This window comes from Anas platyrhynchos, chromosome 9 (assembly GCF_047663525.1).
Source record: "Anas platyrhynchos isolate ZD024472 breed Pekin duck chromosome 9, IASCAAS_PekinDuck_T2T, whole genome shotgun sequence".
NCBI lineage: Eukaryota > Metazoa > Chordata > Aves > Anseriformes > Anatidae > Anas > Anas platyrhynchos.
Genome location: NC_092595.1, coordinates 2459977 through 2476270, shown reverse-complemented (window position 1 = coordinate 2476270; position 16294 = coordinate 2459977). Strand labels below are relative to the sequence as shown.

At 41.9% G+C, this 16294-nt stretch overlaps 1 protein-coding gene across 1 annotated transcript; it reads left to right on the top strand.

Annotated features, from left to right (window-relative positions):
* The first annotated feature begins 448 nt into the window (after window positions 1–448).
* Window positions 449–11961, top strand: NMD3 (NMD3 ribosome export adaptor). The gene is made up of 15 exons (XM_027464661.3): window positions 449–606; window positions 744–878; window positions 1363–1459; window positions 2015–2095; window positions 2473–2601; window positions 3143–3233; window positions 3317–3395; window positions 3704–3800; window positions 4074–4191; window positions 7126–7271; window positions 7943–8055; window positions 8962–9034; window positions 9583–9689; window positions 10553–10623; window positions 11075–11961. The coding sequence occupies exons 1-15, from the start codon at window positions 563–565 to the stop codon at window positions 11206–11208; spliced, it is 1515 nt and encodes a 504-aa protein (XP_027320462.1). The 5' UTR covers window positions 449–562; the 3' UTR covers window positions 11209–11961.
* The last annotated feature ends 4333 nt before the right edge of the window (window positions 11962–16294 follow it).

Here is a 16294-nt window from a genome sequence, read left to right as displayed (position 1 = left end):
GAAGGGGATTCGGTGCCTTCCGCCCTTCACGGCCTTCTGGCCCTGGCAGCGACTGCTGCTGCCCTTGCTCACACCTCATCCAATTTCCAAACTTGAGCCAAGAAAAAAAACAATAATCAATGGGAAACACCAAAATCTTTAATTTTCTTGGACCATAAAATATAGTGTAAACAGTGTAAATGCAATCTTCCTCTTAAGCTTCCCTCTCAAAAACACAGCACTTGCTATTTCTCCGACTTCTTTATTTATTTACAAAGCACAACGCGTTAGGGGCCCAGGCCCAGTGCCCCGACTTCTATGAGGGGAGCAGCCCGGGGCAGGAGGGCGCTGCCGCCATCTTGTGGCGGGGGTCCAGTGGCTCCAGGGCAGGGGAGCGCTGCCGCCATCTTGTGGTGGGGGCTCCGGGGCGGGCAGGAGGGCGCTGCCGCCATCTCGTGGTGACGGCCCCGCCGGCCGCCCTCTCGTCGCTCTCCTCCCCTTCCTCCATCGCCCGGAAGCCGTCCCCGCCTCCTCCGCTCCGAGCCGGCTCCGGGCCGCGTGTGCTGGGCGCTGAGGCGGCGCCATGGAGTACATGGTGGGGCCGGCGGCCCACAGCCAGGGCAACATGTAAGCGGGGGGGACATGGGCGGGCTCCTGGGCCAACGTTTTATATTTGAGGGGTAAACAAAACAAATACCTGCATGTACCTTGTGTTTGCGTTGGGGTTCAGTGTGTGACTGACTTATTTCCTCCTTATGTCGAAGCCTGTGCTGCCATTGCGGAGTGCCCATCCCGCCCAACCCGGCCAACATGTGCGTGGGCTGCCTGCGAGCACGCGTGGACATCACCGAGGGCATCCCCAAGCAGCTCACCCTCAGCTTCTGCAAGCAGTGCGAAAGGTGGGCACTTGCACCCCGACCTCCGGAGGCAGCACCCCTCAGGGGCAAAGCAAACCAGTAGGGAGTGGTGGTCTCCCTGCTCCTGGTGCTGTCACCCGCTGTGGTGTGTTTTCATCAAGTCTGGTACAGCATGGAGGGGATCTGCTGGTCACTTGCACCGTTTTGGAGATGGTATTGCAGCTGCAGGGTTAGCTTTCTTTTCTAGATTAGTTAAATCATCTTCATGGAAGTCTTCAATATGTGATTTAAGAGTAATCATATGAGCTTATGGGCTCTAAAAGCAGAAAGTATACAAATTAATAATGATGGCAGTAAAAGTTTGTATGCTTTTAGAATGCATAAATCTTATTCTTTCGTGGAGGCAAAAGCTGTAGTTGCATAGCCGATATTGCAATTGAAAGTTTGATAGATAATTGCGCATCTTTTGAATGATATAATTGTTTGAAGTCACATTATATATTGTAGTATGTTTTCTTTATTATAGATATCTTCAGCCTCCAGGAACTTGGATTCAGTGTGCCTTAGAATCAAGAGAGCTCCTTGCCCTGTGTCTTAAAAAAATCAAAGCATCACTTAACAAGGTGGGCAGCCAATTGTGTATTTCACAGCATGTCTATTAGCACTACGTGAAGTGAAGTCTAGCTGACTCATACAAGTGTCAATTCTCCCACAGCAGTCATTAGTATTTGTGTAGAGTTTATTAACTGCTTTATAGTGAGCACAAGTAATGACAATCTGATCTCAGAACTCGGTACTAGAATTCTGGAATGTAAGGACAGGCTGTAAGAAAGAACTTTGAAGCAAACTGAGGAGGCCACTGCAGTACAGTTCTGTGGCCTAACAGCATGCAGTGTCCTGCACTGTTGCTGTCATATAGATGAGAGATGAGCATTAACTGAATTAAACATAATTAACTGAAAGAAACTAATGTATTTTAGTGCACCTTAATTTTACATCATTAATTATTTATTTAGCATTATTAATTGGGTTTGGTATGCCAGCGTATGCTTTTTATAATAAGGTTATTCATTCTCTTAGTTAACTAAGGAACAAAAAATTATACCATAAGCCTGTGTATTTTGGTAGCTAGAGCTGCTTGTTTTTAACACTGAGTCTTTGTTCATTCCCGCTGGCAGGTCCGGCTGATTGATGCAGGCTTTATTTGGACTGAACCACATTCTAAGAGACTGAAGCTGAAAGTGACTGTTCAGAAAGAGGTAACAAAAGTAGAGCAATCTGCATGTAGCTTTTTTAAAGCTTGAATGGCAAGCAGTATGTTTTTTATCGTTGGTACTGCTTTTTAGTTTATCTGTTCTCTGGTAAAATCTAATGTGTTTAATGCCTTCTGTTGAAAAAATGTTGACTTTGTCATGCCTAAAATTTGTCATTAAAGTGCTGTTCATCACAATTTGAAGAAGATACCTGCTGTCCCTGTACAGTTGGGAAAACATTGCTGACATTTCTTACATAAGTATAAGCTGTTGGTCATGCAGTTCTAGTATAATATGAAAGTTGCTTCAGAATGCTGTGGTAAACTAGTATTCTAGTCTCTTGACAGGACCGACAAGAGAAAATGTACACTTGTGTTTTGCAGGTGATAAATGGAGCAGTTCTTCAACAAGTATTTGTGGTGGAATATACGGTTCAGCCTCAAATGTGTGAAGACTGTCATAGAATTGAAGCTAAGGATTTCTGGAAAGCTGTAGTTCAAGTGAGGCAAAAGGTAGAGGCAAACTGATTTTCATTTGTTGATGGCAAAACAGTAACACAGAGAAATTGTTGGATGATTTTCTCAGGAAAAGATGTGCTTACACTTGCCCACTGCCACAGTAATAAATTTAGTGATTGGTGTTTTTTTTCCCTATTGGTCTTAGTTTAAAAAAGCCTTTTCTGTTTTCTAGTATTATTAACATATTCATTTTTATGTGATGGCTTGCAGGCAGATCCTATGTGAATTTTTAAATATCCTTCTGTATTTTAAGGCAGTGTTAGAAACAATGGGACAGATTGTTTATAAATATTTAAATCTTTAAAGAAAATGTTATCTTTAGCAATCAGTTATACAAAAATAAGAAACAGAAGCTTTAAAGAATTTGTTATAAATAGAGCACATCTCTGAAGTAATTTTGATTATTTAGGGTAGCCTTTGGACTCTTCCTTTTCTAGATGTTCTTTTCACATAAATGTTTATTCTCCAGAGATACTGCATTTGCACTATGTGGTTCTGAAACAACTTTGATAGATTTATCTTGTCCTTGTTTTAGACTCTGCACAAAAAGACTTTCTTCTATTTGGAGCAGCTGATTTTAAAACACAAGCTTCATCAAAATACACTTCGCATCAAAGAAATCCATGGTAAGTGGGGTGGCTTGTTAATCTTCAGGGTAAATGTAATACGTGAAGTAGGTGTGCTCATCAAGGTTTTCTTTTCCTTTCAGATGGCCTGGATTTTTATTATTCTTCAAAGCAACAGGCCCAGAAGATGGTAGACTTCCTTCAGTGTACAGTTCCATCTAGGTACATCACTTACATTTATTGCATTGAGTACCCAGAAGCTTCTGAGAAGTGTCTGTTTCCTTTATTTTTAAAGAATTATGGAAGTGTAATGAACTTGTATTCTGGCTAAAACAGACAAAACCCTTTCTACAGAAGTCCTGTGTCTTCCATTTAGCCATTGTGAAGCTAACCTTCGTGCATCTTTCCAATGTCTTAGTGTATTGGTTGTTGATAGCATATGCTTTTGTTGCTGTACGTTGTGGTGATTATTTTCTGTCTCAAGTAGTGTCTTTCTTGCCGCATGAAAGCTCTGTTTTTGTGTTTTGTAGATCTAAGTCATCCCAACGTTTGACCTCACATGATGTTCATAGTAATGTCTACAATTACAAAAGCACTTTCTCTGTGGAAATTGTTCCAATATGCAAGGTAGCTTCTTTCTGTTTCATCTCCAGAGGGTATTGTATGAAGTGGGTAGTTTGGCTTTGCTAAGGAAGGCAAGATTTATTGTGTGTGTAGGGGAACGGGGAGGGTCTACACACACCAAGCATCAAGTGCAGGTAGCAGGTACCTTGAAGTTGTTGGGGGATGTTGGGTGGAAAATTGAAAATCTAAAGCTTAAAAATCCGTTTCAGATTTCTCTAAAGACTTAGTTTACACTCACATTTCCTTATTTTTTAACCATTTTCTGTTTGTGTGCAGGACAATGTCGTATGTCTGTCACCAAAACTGGCGCAGAGTCTCGGTAATATGAGCCAGATCTGCGTGTGCATTAGAGTAACAAGTACTGTCCACCTCATTGATCCGAGCACTCTGCAGAGTAAGTTCTCATTTTTTTTCTGTGCTATGCAGCATGTGATTTTTTTCTGTTGTTGGCATGATCTATTTTTGGTTTCATGAAATCTTGTGTTTTTACACCTTCATGTTGTAAACGCATCTGTGCACTCGCAGAATTGGAAATTTAACAGCAAACTGATACATAGCTCTTCTCTAAGCCTCATTTCCAAAGTATTCTAGGCAAAATGTGGAGGGTCAGTACTAGGTTCATGCGTGCTTTAAGTGCCCTCTAAGCACTTAGATTTGTGAGAGGTGTGCTTCTAAAATTAGAAGACCTCTTTTTTTTCTTTTTTCCCACCAATTTCAATTCTAGCTGTCTGGGTGCCACAGAAGCAGATGCTTTGATTAGGTTTTGCTGCTGAGCTGGACTGCCCAGCTAGTTATACAGACTACACTGTGTGCATGTGTATTTGGATGCTTTATGTAGTAGGGGTGCATGAGTGTGTATACACGCTATAGTAGCGTGTGTATGTATACTGTATAAAGAAAAATACCTCTAATAAGGCTATGGACCTTACTAGAGAAATTATTTTTGTGAAGAAAAGTCATCTGTGTTTCAGGCAGGTGATACGTGATTTGGCTGTCACAGATCATCAACTGCTGTCATAGCGAGAGTTTGCAATCTGTGTCTTGTCCCAAATAGTTTGTTACCATTAAAAAAAAAAAAATTGAATAGAATGCATTGCAGTTGCTGTTGCCTTCAGGGGGCAGCGGCGACCTGGTTCAGGAACGGCACGGCGGCCAACCCCAGGCCGCTCGGTCCATCAGCTCACAGACACCAATGTGGTGGATGGCAAATGGCGTTTATTGTCGAGTCACATGGGCTTATATACCCGAGGCCCATAGCGTCACTTCCGCTTGCTTACATCACAGGCCACACGCTACTGTCCATCAAGGGAGGGGCTCCACCTTTCCGTACAGCACGACATCTTCCGGCCACCAGACCCTAACTACCCACATCTCCCCCCTCCCTATGCACAACCAAATTAGCTAAAATATAACAATCTTAAGATGTAGACATCATAACTTAACTAAAAAACAAAAGGCACAATAACCTGGAGAAAACTAAGAGGTAACTGGTAACCCTGAGTAAATACACTCTTAAAGTAGTTGTTGGTGTTCTACCAACATAATGTTAACTTTCTCTAACCAACTTTTAACAAACAACACAAGCATATTTAGTATACAAGGTCCAAAGATAAGATCACACAAACGCATTGCAGCCCCCCACCCACGGAGGCCGCTTCGCTGGTGTCTGGATTCTGCCAGTGTGGAACTCTCAGGCTTAAACAGGACGCTTGCTGACTTATTGTCTTCTCATATCGCCGGGGTATACAGATTACAGGGGTGCCCGATGATCCGTTCCTGTGAACAGAAACTCAGTTTTCATTAGTTTTGTTCTGAAGTTGGGGCGTTGGCTGTTTGGAGCTTCTCTGGCCGCACGAGTTGCCATACCGTCGTGGGCCCTCAGGCCCTGGACTTGCGCCTGGGGGGTGATCACTGTTGGGTCCGTACCCATTCGCCGCTGCAGGCTAGAGCCATGCAGTGTGTGATCCGTCCCAGTTACTTGGGCCAGTTGTCTCTTAAAATTGTCCCCCCATTCTCGTTTAAAAATGATCATCCCACCCCCGTCAAAGATCAGTCTACAAGTTTGTTTTATACCAAACGGGAGCATGTTGTCTCCCCTGACAACACCATCTATGAGGGTGGAGACCATTGCAGAATGAAGCCCTTTATCCACAATAGCTTTAACAATCGCTTGTACATCCTTAGGGTTTGTTGGTGAGTGAACCCTCTGCCCCCCGTCTGTCACCCAGACCGGGAACGCTAGCATGGCCGATAGAGCCAAGATGGTGCACGCAATCTTAATTTTCCTCCAATCTGTGAGAGGAATTTCTCTGCCTCGCGGTGCAGCTTTATTTCGGATGGGGATATTTCTGCTATCTGTCCCCATTTCCTCCTCCGAATGTGAATCGGTATCTGACCCGGAGTCAGAGCTTGACTGACTGCTCACCTCCGAGTTCCAGTACCCTCCCATCGAGTTCCGGCCCCGCCCCCCACCCCTGCGGGCGGGCCGCTCCCTGCCTCGTGGCTCGCCCCGCCGCCTTCTCAGCGAGGCGTTTGCGCCACAGGAGCGTGTTTTCGGATGGCCATTCCGATCGGCTCTCTGCCCCTCTCTCACGCTTCTACCTCCTCCCCGGTCGTCCCCGCAACCGTTCTCTTTTTCGCATTTCCACTTGTTAGTAAAACCTAACGCTTCATCCCCGTTCCCGCCGGAGGCTTCTTCACCCAACTCTTCGTCTTCTAGTTCAGCACCGTACTGGGGCGCACATGGCCGTGGTCTCTCCCAGATTTCCTCAGGCTCTGGTTCCCCACCGGCACCCCTGGCTTCCTCAGCCGAGCCACCCCACAGCTTCCACAACTTTGATACGACCTTCACAAGGGTTTCCATCTTCCTTGTTGGTCCGGGAGCTTCCTCCCCGCCGGGCTGGTCCCGCCGCTCCGGCCGCCGTTCACCCGAATCCAGGAGTTTTCCCGGGTTTCGGCACCACTTGTTGCCTTCAGGGGGCAGCGGCGACCTGGTTCAGGAACGGCACGGCGGCCAACCCCAGGCCGCTCGGTCCATCGGCTCACAGACACCAATGTGGTGGATGGCAAATGGCGTTTATTGTCGAGTCACATGGGCTTATATACCCGAGGCCCATAGCGTCACTTCCGCTTGCTTACATCACAGGCCACACGCTACTGTCCATCAAGGGAGGGGCTCCACCTTTCCGTACAGCACGACATCTTCCGGCCACCAGACCCTAACTACCCACAAGTTGCCTACATTTTGGTGAATGCTTTCTTTTAATTTCTCCAATGCGAGCTCTCTCTCCCTTGTGATTGCCATTCTGGTTTTTGGTTTGTTTTCCAGTTGCTGAAATTGATGGAAATACCTACTGGCGCTACCCTTTCAATAGCTTGTTCCACCCGAAACAGCTAGAGGAATTTATTGTTATGGATATCAATAGAGTTCAAGAAAGGAAGAAAGGTGCAGGTGCAGGGGCAAGATCAAACAAAGTAAGAGTTCATTCCTCTATGTTTAATTTCATGTGTTAGGCCTTCCTCTCCTCTCCGTTCCCTCCTTCACTGAACATCAGTTTTGAATCCTTCTATGTTAAAAAGCCAGATGTATGTCCTTCTGTCTTGCCACTTGCAAAAGTTCCTCTCAGGCAGATGTGGACAGTGTTTTATTTTGGAAATTGTGAAGATGTTCCTTGAGTCCCACTTTTAGAATTTTGTATCAATAAGTTTAAACTCTACGTTCCATTATCATCATTGAAATTATTACGTCAGCTTTTCAGCTCTTCAATTACTGATTTCTTTGGTTGTTGAAGTGTAGAAGCATTGCTTTTTAATCAGAATCCATGGACTGGTGCCAAATGTTTGTGTTTTGTTTTGTTTTTTTTCCTCAGGCAAAAGCTATATGTAATAGAAAGTTAAGAAGTGTGTTTTTAAAAAAAAATCATTGAATCATTGAGTTCTTGTGAAAAGTGATTGCCATGCCCATTTCCTTAGCTTTGTAAAGATGAGAAATTAAGAGTAGGGAGCAATTTGTTGCATGCCTGTTGTAGAAGTACAAGCTTAATTACAATTGTAATTTAAACCAGCAATGTAGCACTACAAATATTTCAACGGTACTGAAAGCTAAGCTGCATTTATTACAAGAGTTTTATTTTTCATTCCTTAAGCACACGCTGGCTGAAGCCTGGGTACAGAAAACCTCGGAGTTGGATACAGATCATCAGTATTTCTGCTCTACTCACTTGGGACACATTCTAAATCCTGGAGACCTTGTCTTGGGGTCTGTTCTGTTTCTTGGTTTTATTTGAGTGAGCTGTGCCATAGGAGTTAGCATTTGAGCCTTGCAGTAGGAATTCTGGTGATGGATTTACATAGGAAGTATGAAAGACTTTTATCTGCTGTTGTGGAAGGGAAGTTTTGAATCTCTCAAGAGCAAACACAGGAAAAAATACTGGCACCTGATGACCTAACTCTTATTTGGTTGCTAGGAAGCAGGAATGGTTGTTTCAGTTCATACTGCTGGCCTGGATTCTTGCTTATATATTATCAAGAAAGCTGTCAGCTTTCTAGGTGAAATCAGCAAAAGGGGTAGAATCTTTCATCTTGGCCATGAAGAGATGGTTCTAATACAATAAAACTTTTCCAGCAGAAATAACGCCAGGAACAGTAGTACGAGAGTTAAGTGTTGACTTCTAAAGTGCAGATCAGAAGAACTGTTCAGACACAGATGAGAGGGATATTCAAAATGCTGGGCAAGGCCCAAGGAAGGGAAGGCGTATGGCCTTTTTTGCTTGATAGTGAGTATTGTGTACAGAAGTGACAAATGTGAAATGTTTGTAAGATTAGGCTTGGACAGAGATGCTTAAACATGACTGAAGCCAGCAGAACCTCAGGGATATTGTTACGCCGGTTCAGGAGGCTGCTGAGTGCAGTGTGCTACTGAATTCGGGAACAGCAGCTTGTAAGAGTTACTCAGTTTTGTCAGGTGCATATTGATGTGGATTTTTTCCTTGCTCTCTAATTTGGCAACATTTATCTTTCTTCGGAGCTGTAACTTGTATAACTTAGGCGCTATGCTCTTTAACACAAGCCTTAAATTAGCTTGTTAATACTAGCATATAATACCTTGAGTACAATCTTGTACATTCACATTAAAGGATGAACTAACTACCTGTTCTAATTTTAGATTCGACTTGGCCAACTGTAACTTGAATGATGAGTTTGTGAATAAGATGAACCCACACAGTATTCCCGATGTGGTAAGAACATCTTCTTTCTCTGTATAAAGTTCTCTGTTACTTAGGGGTATTAAGGCACATATAATAGTTTTGTAATGAACACACACGTTCCCTGGTGTTGAAGGAAGGAGATGTTAACATCAAAATTATTAACGGTGAAATTAGAATAGAGTCTGATTTTGAGTACTTGCTTTTTTAAGTGGTGTTTAAATAACGTACTTTAACTTACCTTACTTGTTGCTGTTCAAATTACCCTGCACTTGTGGTGAAAACTGTATTACATCTCCAATCTGTGCCTCTTAGGACACAAAGGTTTCCAAATTGAAAAATACTGTACAAATTCTATACAAAGTTTTAGAGTGCCAGACTGGCCGTTGTAAGGTGTTCAGGGCAAAAGCACAGATCTCTTATGCTGCCTTGTGTTTGTTGGTAAGAACGAGCCTAACATTTGTTCAGCTGATTTTATGGTTGCTCAAATGTAGACTCGGGTGGTGTTTTGTTTTTTTAAAGTGTGCCATCAGTTCCGTTTAAGGCGCGCGTGTGTAAATATTTGCTGGTTTTTTCTGTAGGTGTTAATAAAGAAGAGCTATGACCGTGCCAAACGCCAGCATCGCAGAAACTGGAAACTGAAAGAGCTGGAAAGGGACAAAGAAGGCATGGATACAGATGATGAAAGGTTTGTTGTCTGCCATGAAGCTTTTCAGTCCTTTCTACTTAGGATACTGTGCCAAGTCTAGAAGTAACAGTTACCACTTCCTGCTGAAGATAACCCCCTGTGATGTAATGCCGTACTGACTGCTAGGGGGCACAAGCAAATGCTGCTGGTTCTAGGTGAGCACGATGATGGCTCACAGGATAGGTTTATCTCGGTGTTCTTTGAGGAGGATCTCTGCATTTTTCCCCTTTTCCTAGAGCAGGAAGTGCTTCAAGCATATGCACTTTACTCATGCTTTTAAAGTGTTCTGTCATGATGTCTAATTTTTCAGGGAAGATGGATACTGAGGCCGATGGTAGGGGGCAAGGCACAAACTAAATCTTGAATCTTAAAGATAACCCTGCAAGTCTTTCAGGTTTACTGTTGCAAAATATTAAAAAACTATGTTATTTCAAGAAAAACTTAAACCATGAGACAAACGATTAGAAGCATTGTGTCTGCTTTATGAAGCATTGTGAAGCGTTATGGCTGCTGTCTGTTTGGCTATGAAAACATGTTTGTGGCTGTTTTGTTCCATGGCAAAGCTGAAAGAGCAACAGGAGTTATTAAATAATGTCCAACCGAGTAGAAAAAATGAGGTAATTAGAGTTAAATGAGGACAGGCAATTTAAATATTCTTTGGAAATGAATAGGTGCTGATAAGAATTAAAAATTTGGAGAAAAAGCAGAAATAACGAGTTGGAAATGTTGGAATGCAATCAGAAGGCATGTCTAAAGAACTGCAGGCTGCAGTCATTTCTTGAGGCTTTGTTTCTTCGATTGTTTTATAAACTTGTGTAAACACAAAGGAAAAGTTTAGTAAATATATGAAGCATCTTTTACAGACAATACCAAGACTTCCTTGAAGATCTTGAAGAAGATGAAACCATAAGGAAAAATGTCAACATTTACAGAAGTAAGGCTTTTTTAACTGTTTAATTGCATGTAACTTCATCATTACCATTTGAATTAAGATATTTTTGTTGAAGTTTTGCGTTTGGATCTTTGAACTGCTCATTCTTAGAGAAATGCAGTAATGTGGTGATAGCGTGTGGTATTTCCTATGCACTGCGTGATGCATACAGTGTTTTCTTGCCCGTCATATGGAGGTAAAAGCCTGTTTTCTTCCACACTCAAAACCTGTGCAGGATGAAAGATTTGATAAATAACTTGGCATCTTCCAAGAAGGCAAGCATTAGCCTTTGGAGTTGCTGGGTTTTAGGAGGGAGTTGTTTGCTTGTTTGTTTGTTTTTACTTCATTGAGGTTGTTTAGTTGCTTTTGGTTTATTTGCATTTTTTTTGTGGTTGGTGGTGTTTTTTATTGCTTAGCTGTTCTTGTGTTGTTGTCTTTTTAATTGCTCTTGTAGATGCAGACATTCCAGTGGAGAGCGACACGGATGACGATGGTGCTCCACGGATCAGCCTGGCTGAAATGCTGGAGGATCTCCATATCTCCCAGGATGCCACTGGTGGGGAGGGAGCGAATATGATGACAGAATAAGAACGATGCATTAATCAATGCAATTAATACTCCCTTGGAGAGGAGAAAGTACCCCGTACATAAGCAAACATTATGAACTGTGATCACGTGGGTGTGAAAAGTAACGTGATCTCTATCAGCGTACCCCTAAATCATGTTGCTGAACGAACACTTTATATATAAATTCTCTTGAGGATCAGCAATTGCAATTAAGTTCCTGTGCAAGCATTGCAGCATCAGCTCCACAAGTTCTTTGCACCTCTTGAGCACTTTCTCCTGCAGCTTCTGCAGGATAAAGACCAGTTGGCTAACTGCAGGTTTATCCACTGGAAATAGCCCTTGTCTTAAGTGGAAGACACTTATCAAGGAAGAATATCCAGAGGGAGAGCTTTTATTCTAGTTTGCTAGACTTTTATCCTTTATAAATTGCTTCCTTTTCTTCACCTGAAAAGGATTTTGTCATGTCTTAATCTTTTTGGCACAATGGGTTGAAGCCTTTTATGACGATGCTAGATTATTCCATATAATATTTGGGGAAAGTTCAAGAATGTATCTTTGGATCCTTTGATAAGGAGGCTCCAAATATACATGTTGTGTACACAAAAGCAGTTCCTTTTAAATTTTTTGAAGATGCAGCCCATAATCAGAAAAAAAATGTCTTCTGTTAAATGGTAATGAATATTTTATTGTACTGTATTCCATGCCTGTATCGGTGGATTAAAAGCAGTTTTTAATTAGTAACACACGTTAACAACTATTAAAAGACTATATGGACTTCTTTGTTCTATCATTATTTACATAACTGTTAAGTTTATCTCTACTGTGAACCCAAAGAGAGCACAAGCAGGGTACTAGGACATGACATGCCGATTGTTCTGGTTTTAGTTTATTGCAGGAGCAGTGTGCCAGAGAAGGCAAAGGTATTTTTGGTTGTAAAAGGTGGAGGTATGTTTAGTCATCAGTTCTTCGTGCTTTTTTTTGATTGTTTCACAATCTTGTAATCATCCATTTGTAAAGGGGAAAATGGAAATTTGGAAGGACAGTTTTGATGTAGGCATTGTTAGCAGCTCAGGCATTCCTTAGAATTGCCATCTTTTACTGTGCGTTTGTGTAACTAAGCTCTCCTGCTTTCTCTCCCAGGAACTGTCGTTTTGTTTTGTTTTGTTTTCTACTACGTAGAAAAGCAATTGAGAAAAATCCATTCAGTTGCTGAAAAGCAAAGGTACAGTTTATCTCATGACAGTAATTTAGTTCAGTATAAGGAAAGGCATGACATGTTTTGTTTTTTTTTTCCTTAAAAATGAGAATGCAGCTGCATAGCTAACCTGAATTATCACTACAATAACAATGTTTTATTATACAGATGGTGCTTGTAGCTACACCTGCCAGCAGTGTTGCTGGGGAAATGTAGATAATCGCAATTCCAGTGACCCATGGGCCAAATACGTGGAAATGGAAGAACTTCAATTTGCAGCTTGTAGTCAGTGTGTTCAGTGTCTGGATGAGAGGTTGTGATTTTTCTGACAGATAAAAATGATCAATCCTTTCTCTCGCATGCTGTGGTAGGAAGCTTCCTCTTCTTGGCAGATGGAGAGGGAGTTGTAATAAAAGTTTGGTTTAAACTGCGCTGTTTTGATCAACCCTTCTCCTTCCTCTCTAGTGTTTTCCTTCATAGTAGCCCTCAGTAATTTCAGATGTAACGCTGTCTCGTCTGTCAGCCTGTTTGTTACTGAAGATGTCCCTCTTCTTTTTACCCCCATGATCTGTTACCAGTCTCAGCTTTCAGGCATCTTTCAGCAAGAGACTTGTATGGTAAGATGCCGTACTGGGGATGCAAAACAAACAAGTCATAAATCTCAGTCTATTGCTTGGCTTTTGTGCGTTTGTTTGCTAGCTAGTGACGCATAGTAACAGCTCTCCAGTGAGCGGGTAAGCTGTGTGTGTACTTGAAACCCAAGTTAATTCTAATTTTAGGTTCTCAAGTTTACAGCGTCCCTTTAACATTTCAACAGTTGGGAGCCAGAAGAGGCTCGGGTGGTGTACCAGCAAATGAAACGTGTGCCAAGATCTTCTCAGTGACACCGGATAAGTAATTTGACAAAAGGTACTTAACGGCAGCCTTTTCTCTGTTGTGAAGTTACGATGCATCTCCTAAAAATCCCTACCTCTGGATTAAGCCAGGGTTTAAAGGGAAAGCACCTTGTTTAATACAGTACAGATTTATGGATAGCAATGCAGGTATAAAAGGGTTGTTTAGAGCTGAAATAATTATATGGTGGTGAAGTCTGAAGTACGCTTGTCACACTTCAAAACACTTGCTACTTGTGGTAAGCTAGTAGTAAACCGAAGAGCAAGTACTTTCTTAAGTTGTATTTAAAAAAAAAAAAAAAGCCTAGCCAGCTGAATAGGTTCTGTTTCAGCACAGAAGAGTTTTGTCCTTCAAAACAGCGAATGTGTTGTTGTTTCAGAATTAATTATTTCTCAGTGAGAAACCAAATAAGGCTCCATACAGGCCCTTAGCCCTAACTTCCCTGCTTAGAAATGGTGGGAAGGAATAGTTCCTTACGCTAAGGGAGTTTCATGTTTCCACCCCCCCGCTGAATTAACGATGGGAGGGAGGGAGACAGGGAAAATGAAAAACTACACCTAAACCTGGGGATTTTAGAGCTGAATCTTAATTTTGTTTAACAGTAAATTACTTTGGGGGGGGGTCAGTTCCCTTAGTGAACATGTTTCTGTGAGCATCTGATGTATTAACTACAATTCTAGATCATTTAAATGAAATGTAAAGTTCTACCAAAAAACAAATCCATTGTCATGAGAGCTGTTGCTCAGAATTTTGTAATGAGGAGCTACCAGCTGTTGTTCCAGGCATGCAGATCCTACAAACACGCATGCAATAATAGTGCACCTGCTTAAAGGGCGGAATGAAAGCTGTATCTATTTCTGGCTTTAAGGTGAAATTTACCTTTTTCCAGGAGGTCTGGCACTAATCCAGCCCTGAGAAAGCTGAAGTGCTGCATGGACAGTCTACAGAAAAGCTGAGGTATCTCACAAGTTACTGAGCTCACGCCTGTCAGCACGTCACAGAAGGTTCACACATTTCTGTAGAAGTTGTAGAAAAGCTGCGATGTTCTTGTGATTAATGTGACAGTCCACCTGATGTCACTGTTCCTTCACATTAATGGCCTGAAGGGCAGTAGTTTCGGCTGCTGGAAGGAAAAGGTGGCCATAAAGTCAGGAAAACTTGGTTCCGTTCTTGTCGATGCTGATGTAGTTTCTGTTAGGTTGTTTTAAATGCAAATGTTATACCTTCAGTGAAAATAAGACAAGGCTTTCGTCTTGATGTTAAGGACTTGCTGCTGGTAACCTCTCCTGCTGGCAGATTCCCCTCCCTGCACTTCACCACGGCCGCTGACTTGAGCTGTGTGCTGCCAGAACAGCTCGCAACATGGGTGAGGTTCGTGTTGCTTTCAGAGCTCTTTTGGCAGTGTTTGCTGCAGCTCATTCCAAAGCATAATTATGTAGCAAAGAATATTATTACTTTTGGAATTTACCTGTTTTTAAGTTTTCTGTATTTCACCTTCATCATAAGCTTAGGACGGGAACATGGTGAAAGCAGGAAGAGATGAGGTTTAAAACTTGTCAGGATTTCAGTTCCATGGTGAAAAACACAGCTTAATCAAGAAAGGTGTCTGCATAATTTGAATATTCAGCTTTATAAGATGAAACAAATACATGTGACAACTTCTTATGTTGACTAAGATGCTTTAGCTGTGCTAAGGATTGGAAGGACTTGAAAGACCAAAAATAACCAGTGTTTAGTGACAAATTTTATAAGAGAAGGAAACGAGTTAAGCTGTAAATTATTTGGCAGGTTGTTTGTATACCGCTTAGCATGATGTGCCTTCATGTTACATAGGCTGTAATGATGGTGGTTAACACCTTCGTTATGTTAATTCATACCTTTTTATTGGGTAGACCTGAGTTATAAAGGGCTGCAACTTTTAACCCATACCTCTCCTGAAAGTAATTTGTGCTAATATAAGGAGGCTTGTCATATTTAAGCCAGCATGAATGCAGCAGAAGAGAAAGCCCTCAAAGACGTTGTTTGAAGCTCTAGGTTTGTTTTAGATTTTTTTTTTTCTTAAAATATGAATATCATATTCAAAACAATCCAGAATTAGGTCCTTTAGGAGTCCTGAATCCACCAAGGAGCAGAGATGTTCACTTTGGTTTAAGACAGCACTAGACACAGAGAGGAATGGAGGCAGAGCCCTGGCCTCCTTGGAGACGCAATATCAGGACAACTTTCCCAATTTCAAGTTGTGTGTCACTTAGGGAAATACCTGGAAAAGTCTCTGTGTAGATACTTGTATATCAGAGATCTCATCCAGGAAGACTACTACGAGGCTGTTGCACAAAGTACTTTGAGCTGAGCAGAAAAATTAGGCAGAAGGCTTCAGCCAGGCAGGACTGACCGATTTCAGGTCGGCTTTGGAAAAGGAAGCAGGTCGTCCTTAAACCCAACGTTGTTCTAAACACACACGTGCAAGATGGAGTATGTTCTGCGGGATGCAGAGGCCAGGAAGCGCTGACAAGTTCATCTTGGAAACAGGATTTTCAAGTCAGATAGCAGGCAGCGAAGATAACTCAAATTGCAGCCAGATGTAAGTAGTAGCATAGACAAAATGTGAATGTCAGAGTAGCAAAACCAATAAAAGTTAACAAGGGTCACCAACTTATCTCAGGCCTCAAAAATTGTTAGAAGCAATCGGTAGCAGAGGAGATAATGTTCTGTGCAAAACAAAATCATTATCTTCATTGCCTGTAGGAATTTTAAACTACTTGGATCTATAAAATAGGGATTACAGCTTTATGAGATGAGTTGTAAAAGTCCTACAGTAATAAACCTTCATAATGAGGAAGCTGCGCATCTACTATAACATCCTAGTTGTAACGATCAAACAGTTCACAGTGAACAGCCTGAGCTGTTTTACTTTAGCAGTTATTTATTATTTCGTTCTTTAGTTTCAACTCTTGCTGAACCAGTGTTGTTAAGTTGTATGATTTAAACGTAAGAGTCCTTTTTAAAAGTTGGTTAAGC

Excerpts from the sequence above, each read along its gene's own strand:
- NMD3 (XM_027464661.3), top strand. The coding sequence starts at position 563 with ATGGAGTACATGGTGGGGCCGGCGGCCCACAGCCAGGGCAACAT. Across the intron at positions 607-743 it reads GCCCACAGCCAGGGCAACAT|CCTGTGCTGCCATTGCGGAG; the intron begins GTAAGCGGGGGG and ends CTTATGTCGAAG. Across the intron at positions 2,602-3,142 it reads TAGTTCAAGTGAGGCAAAAG|ACTCTGCACAAAAAGACTTT; the intron begins GTAGAGGCAAAC and ends TCCTTGTTTTAG.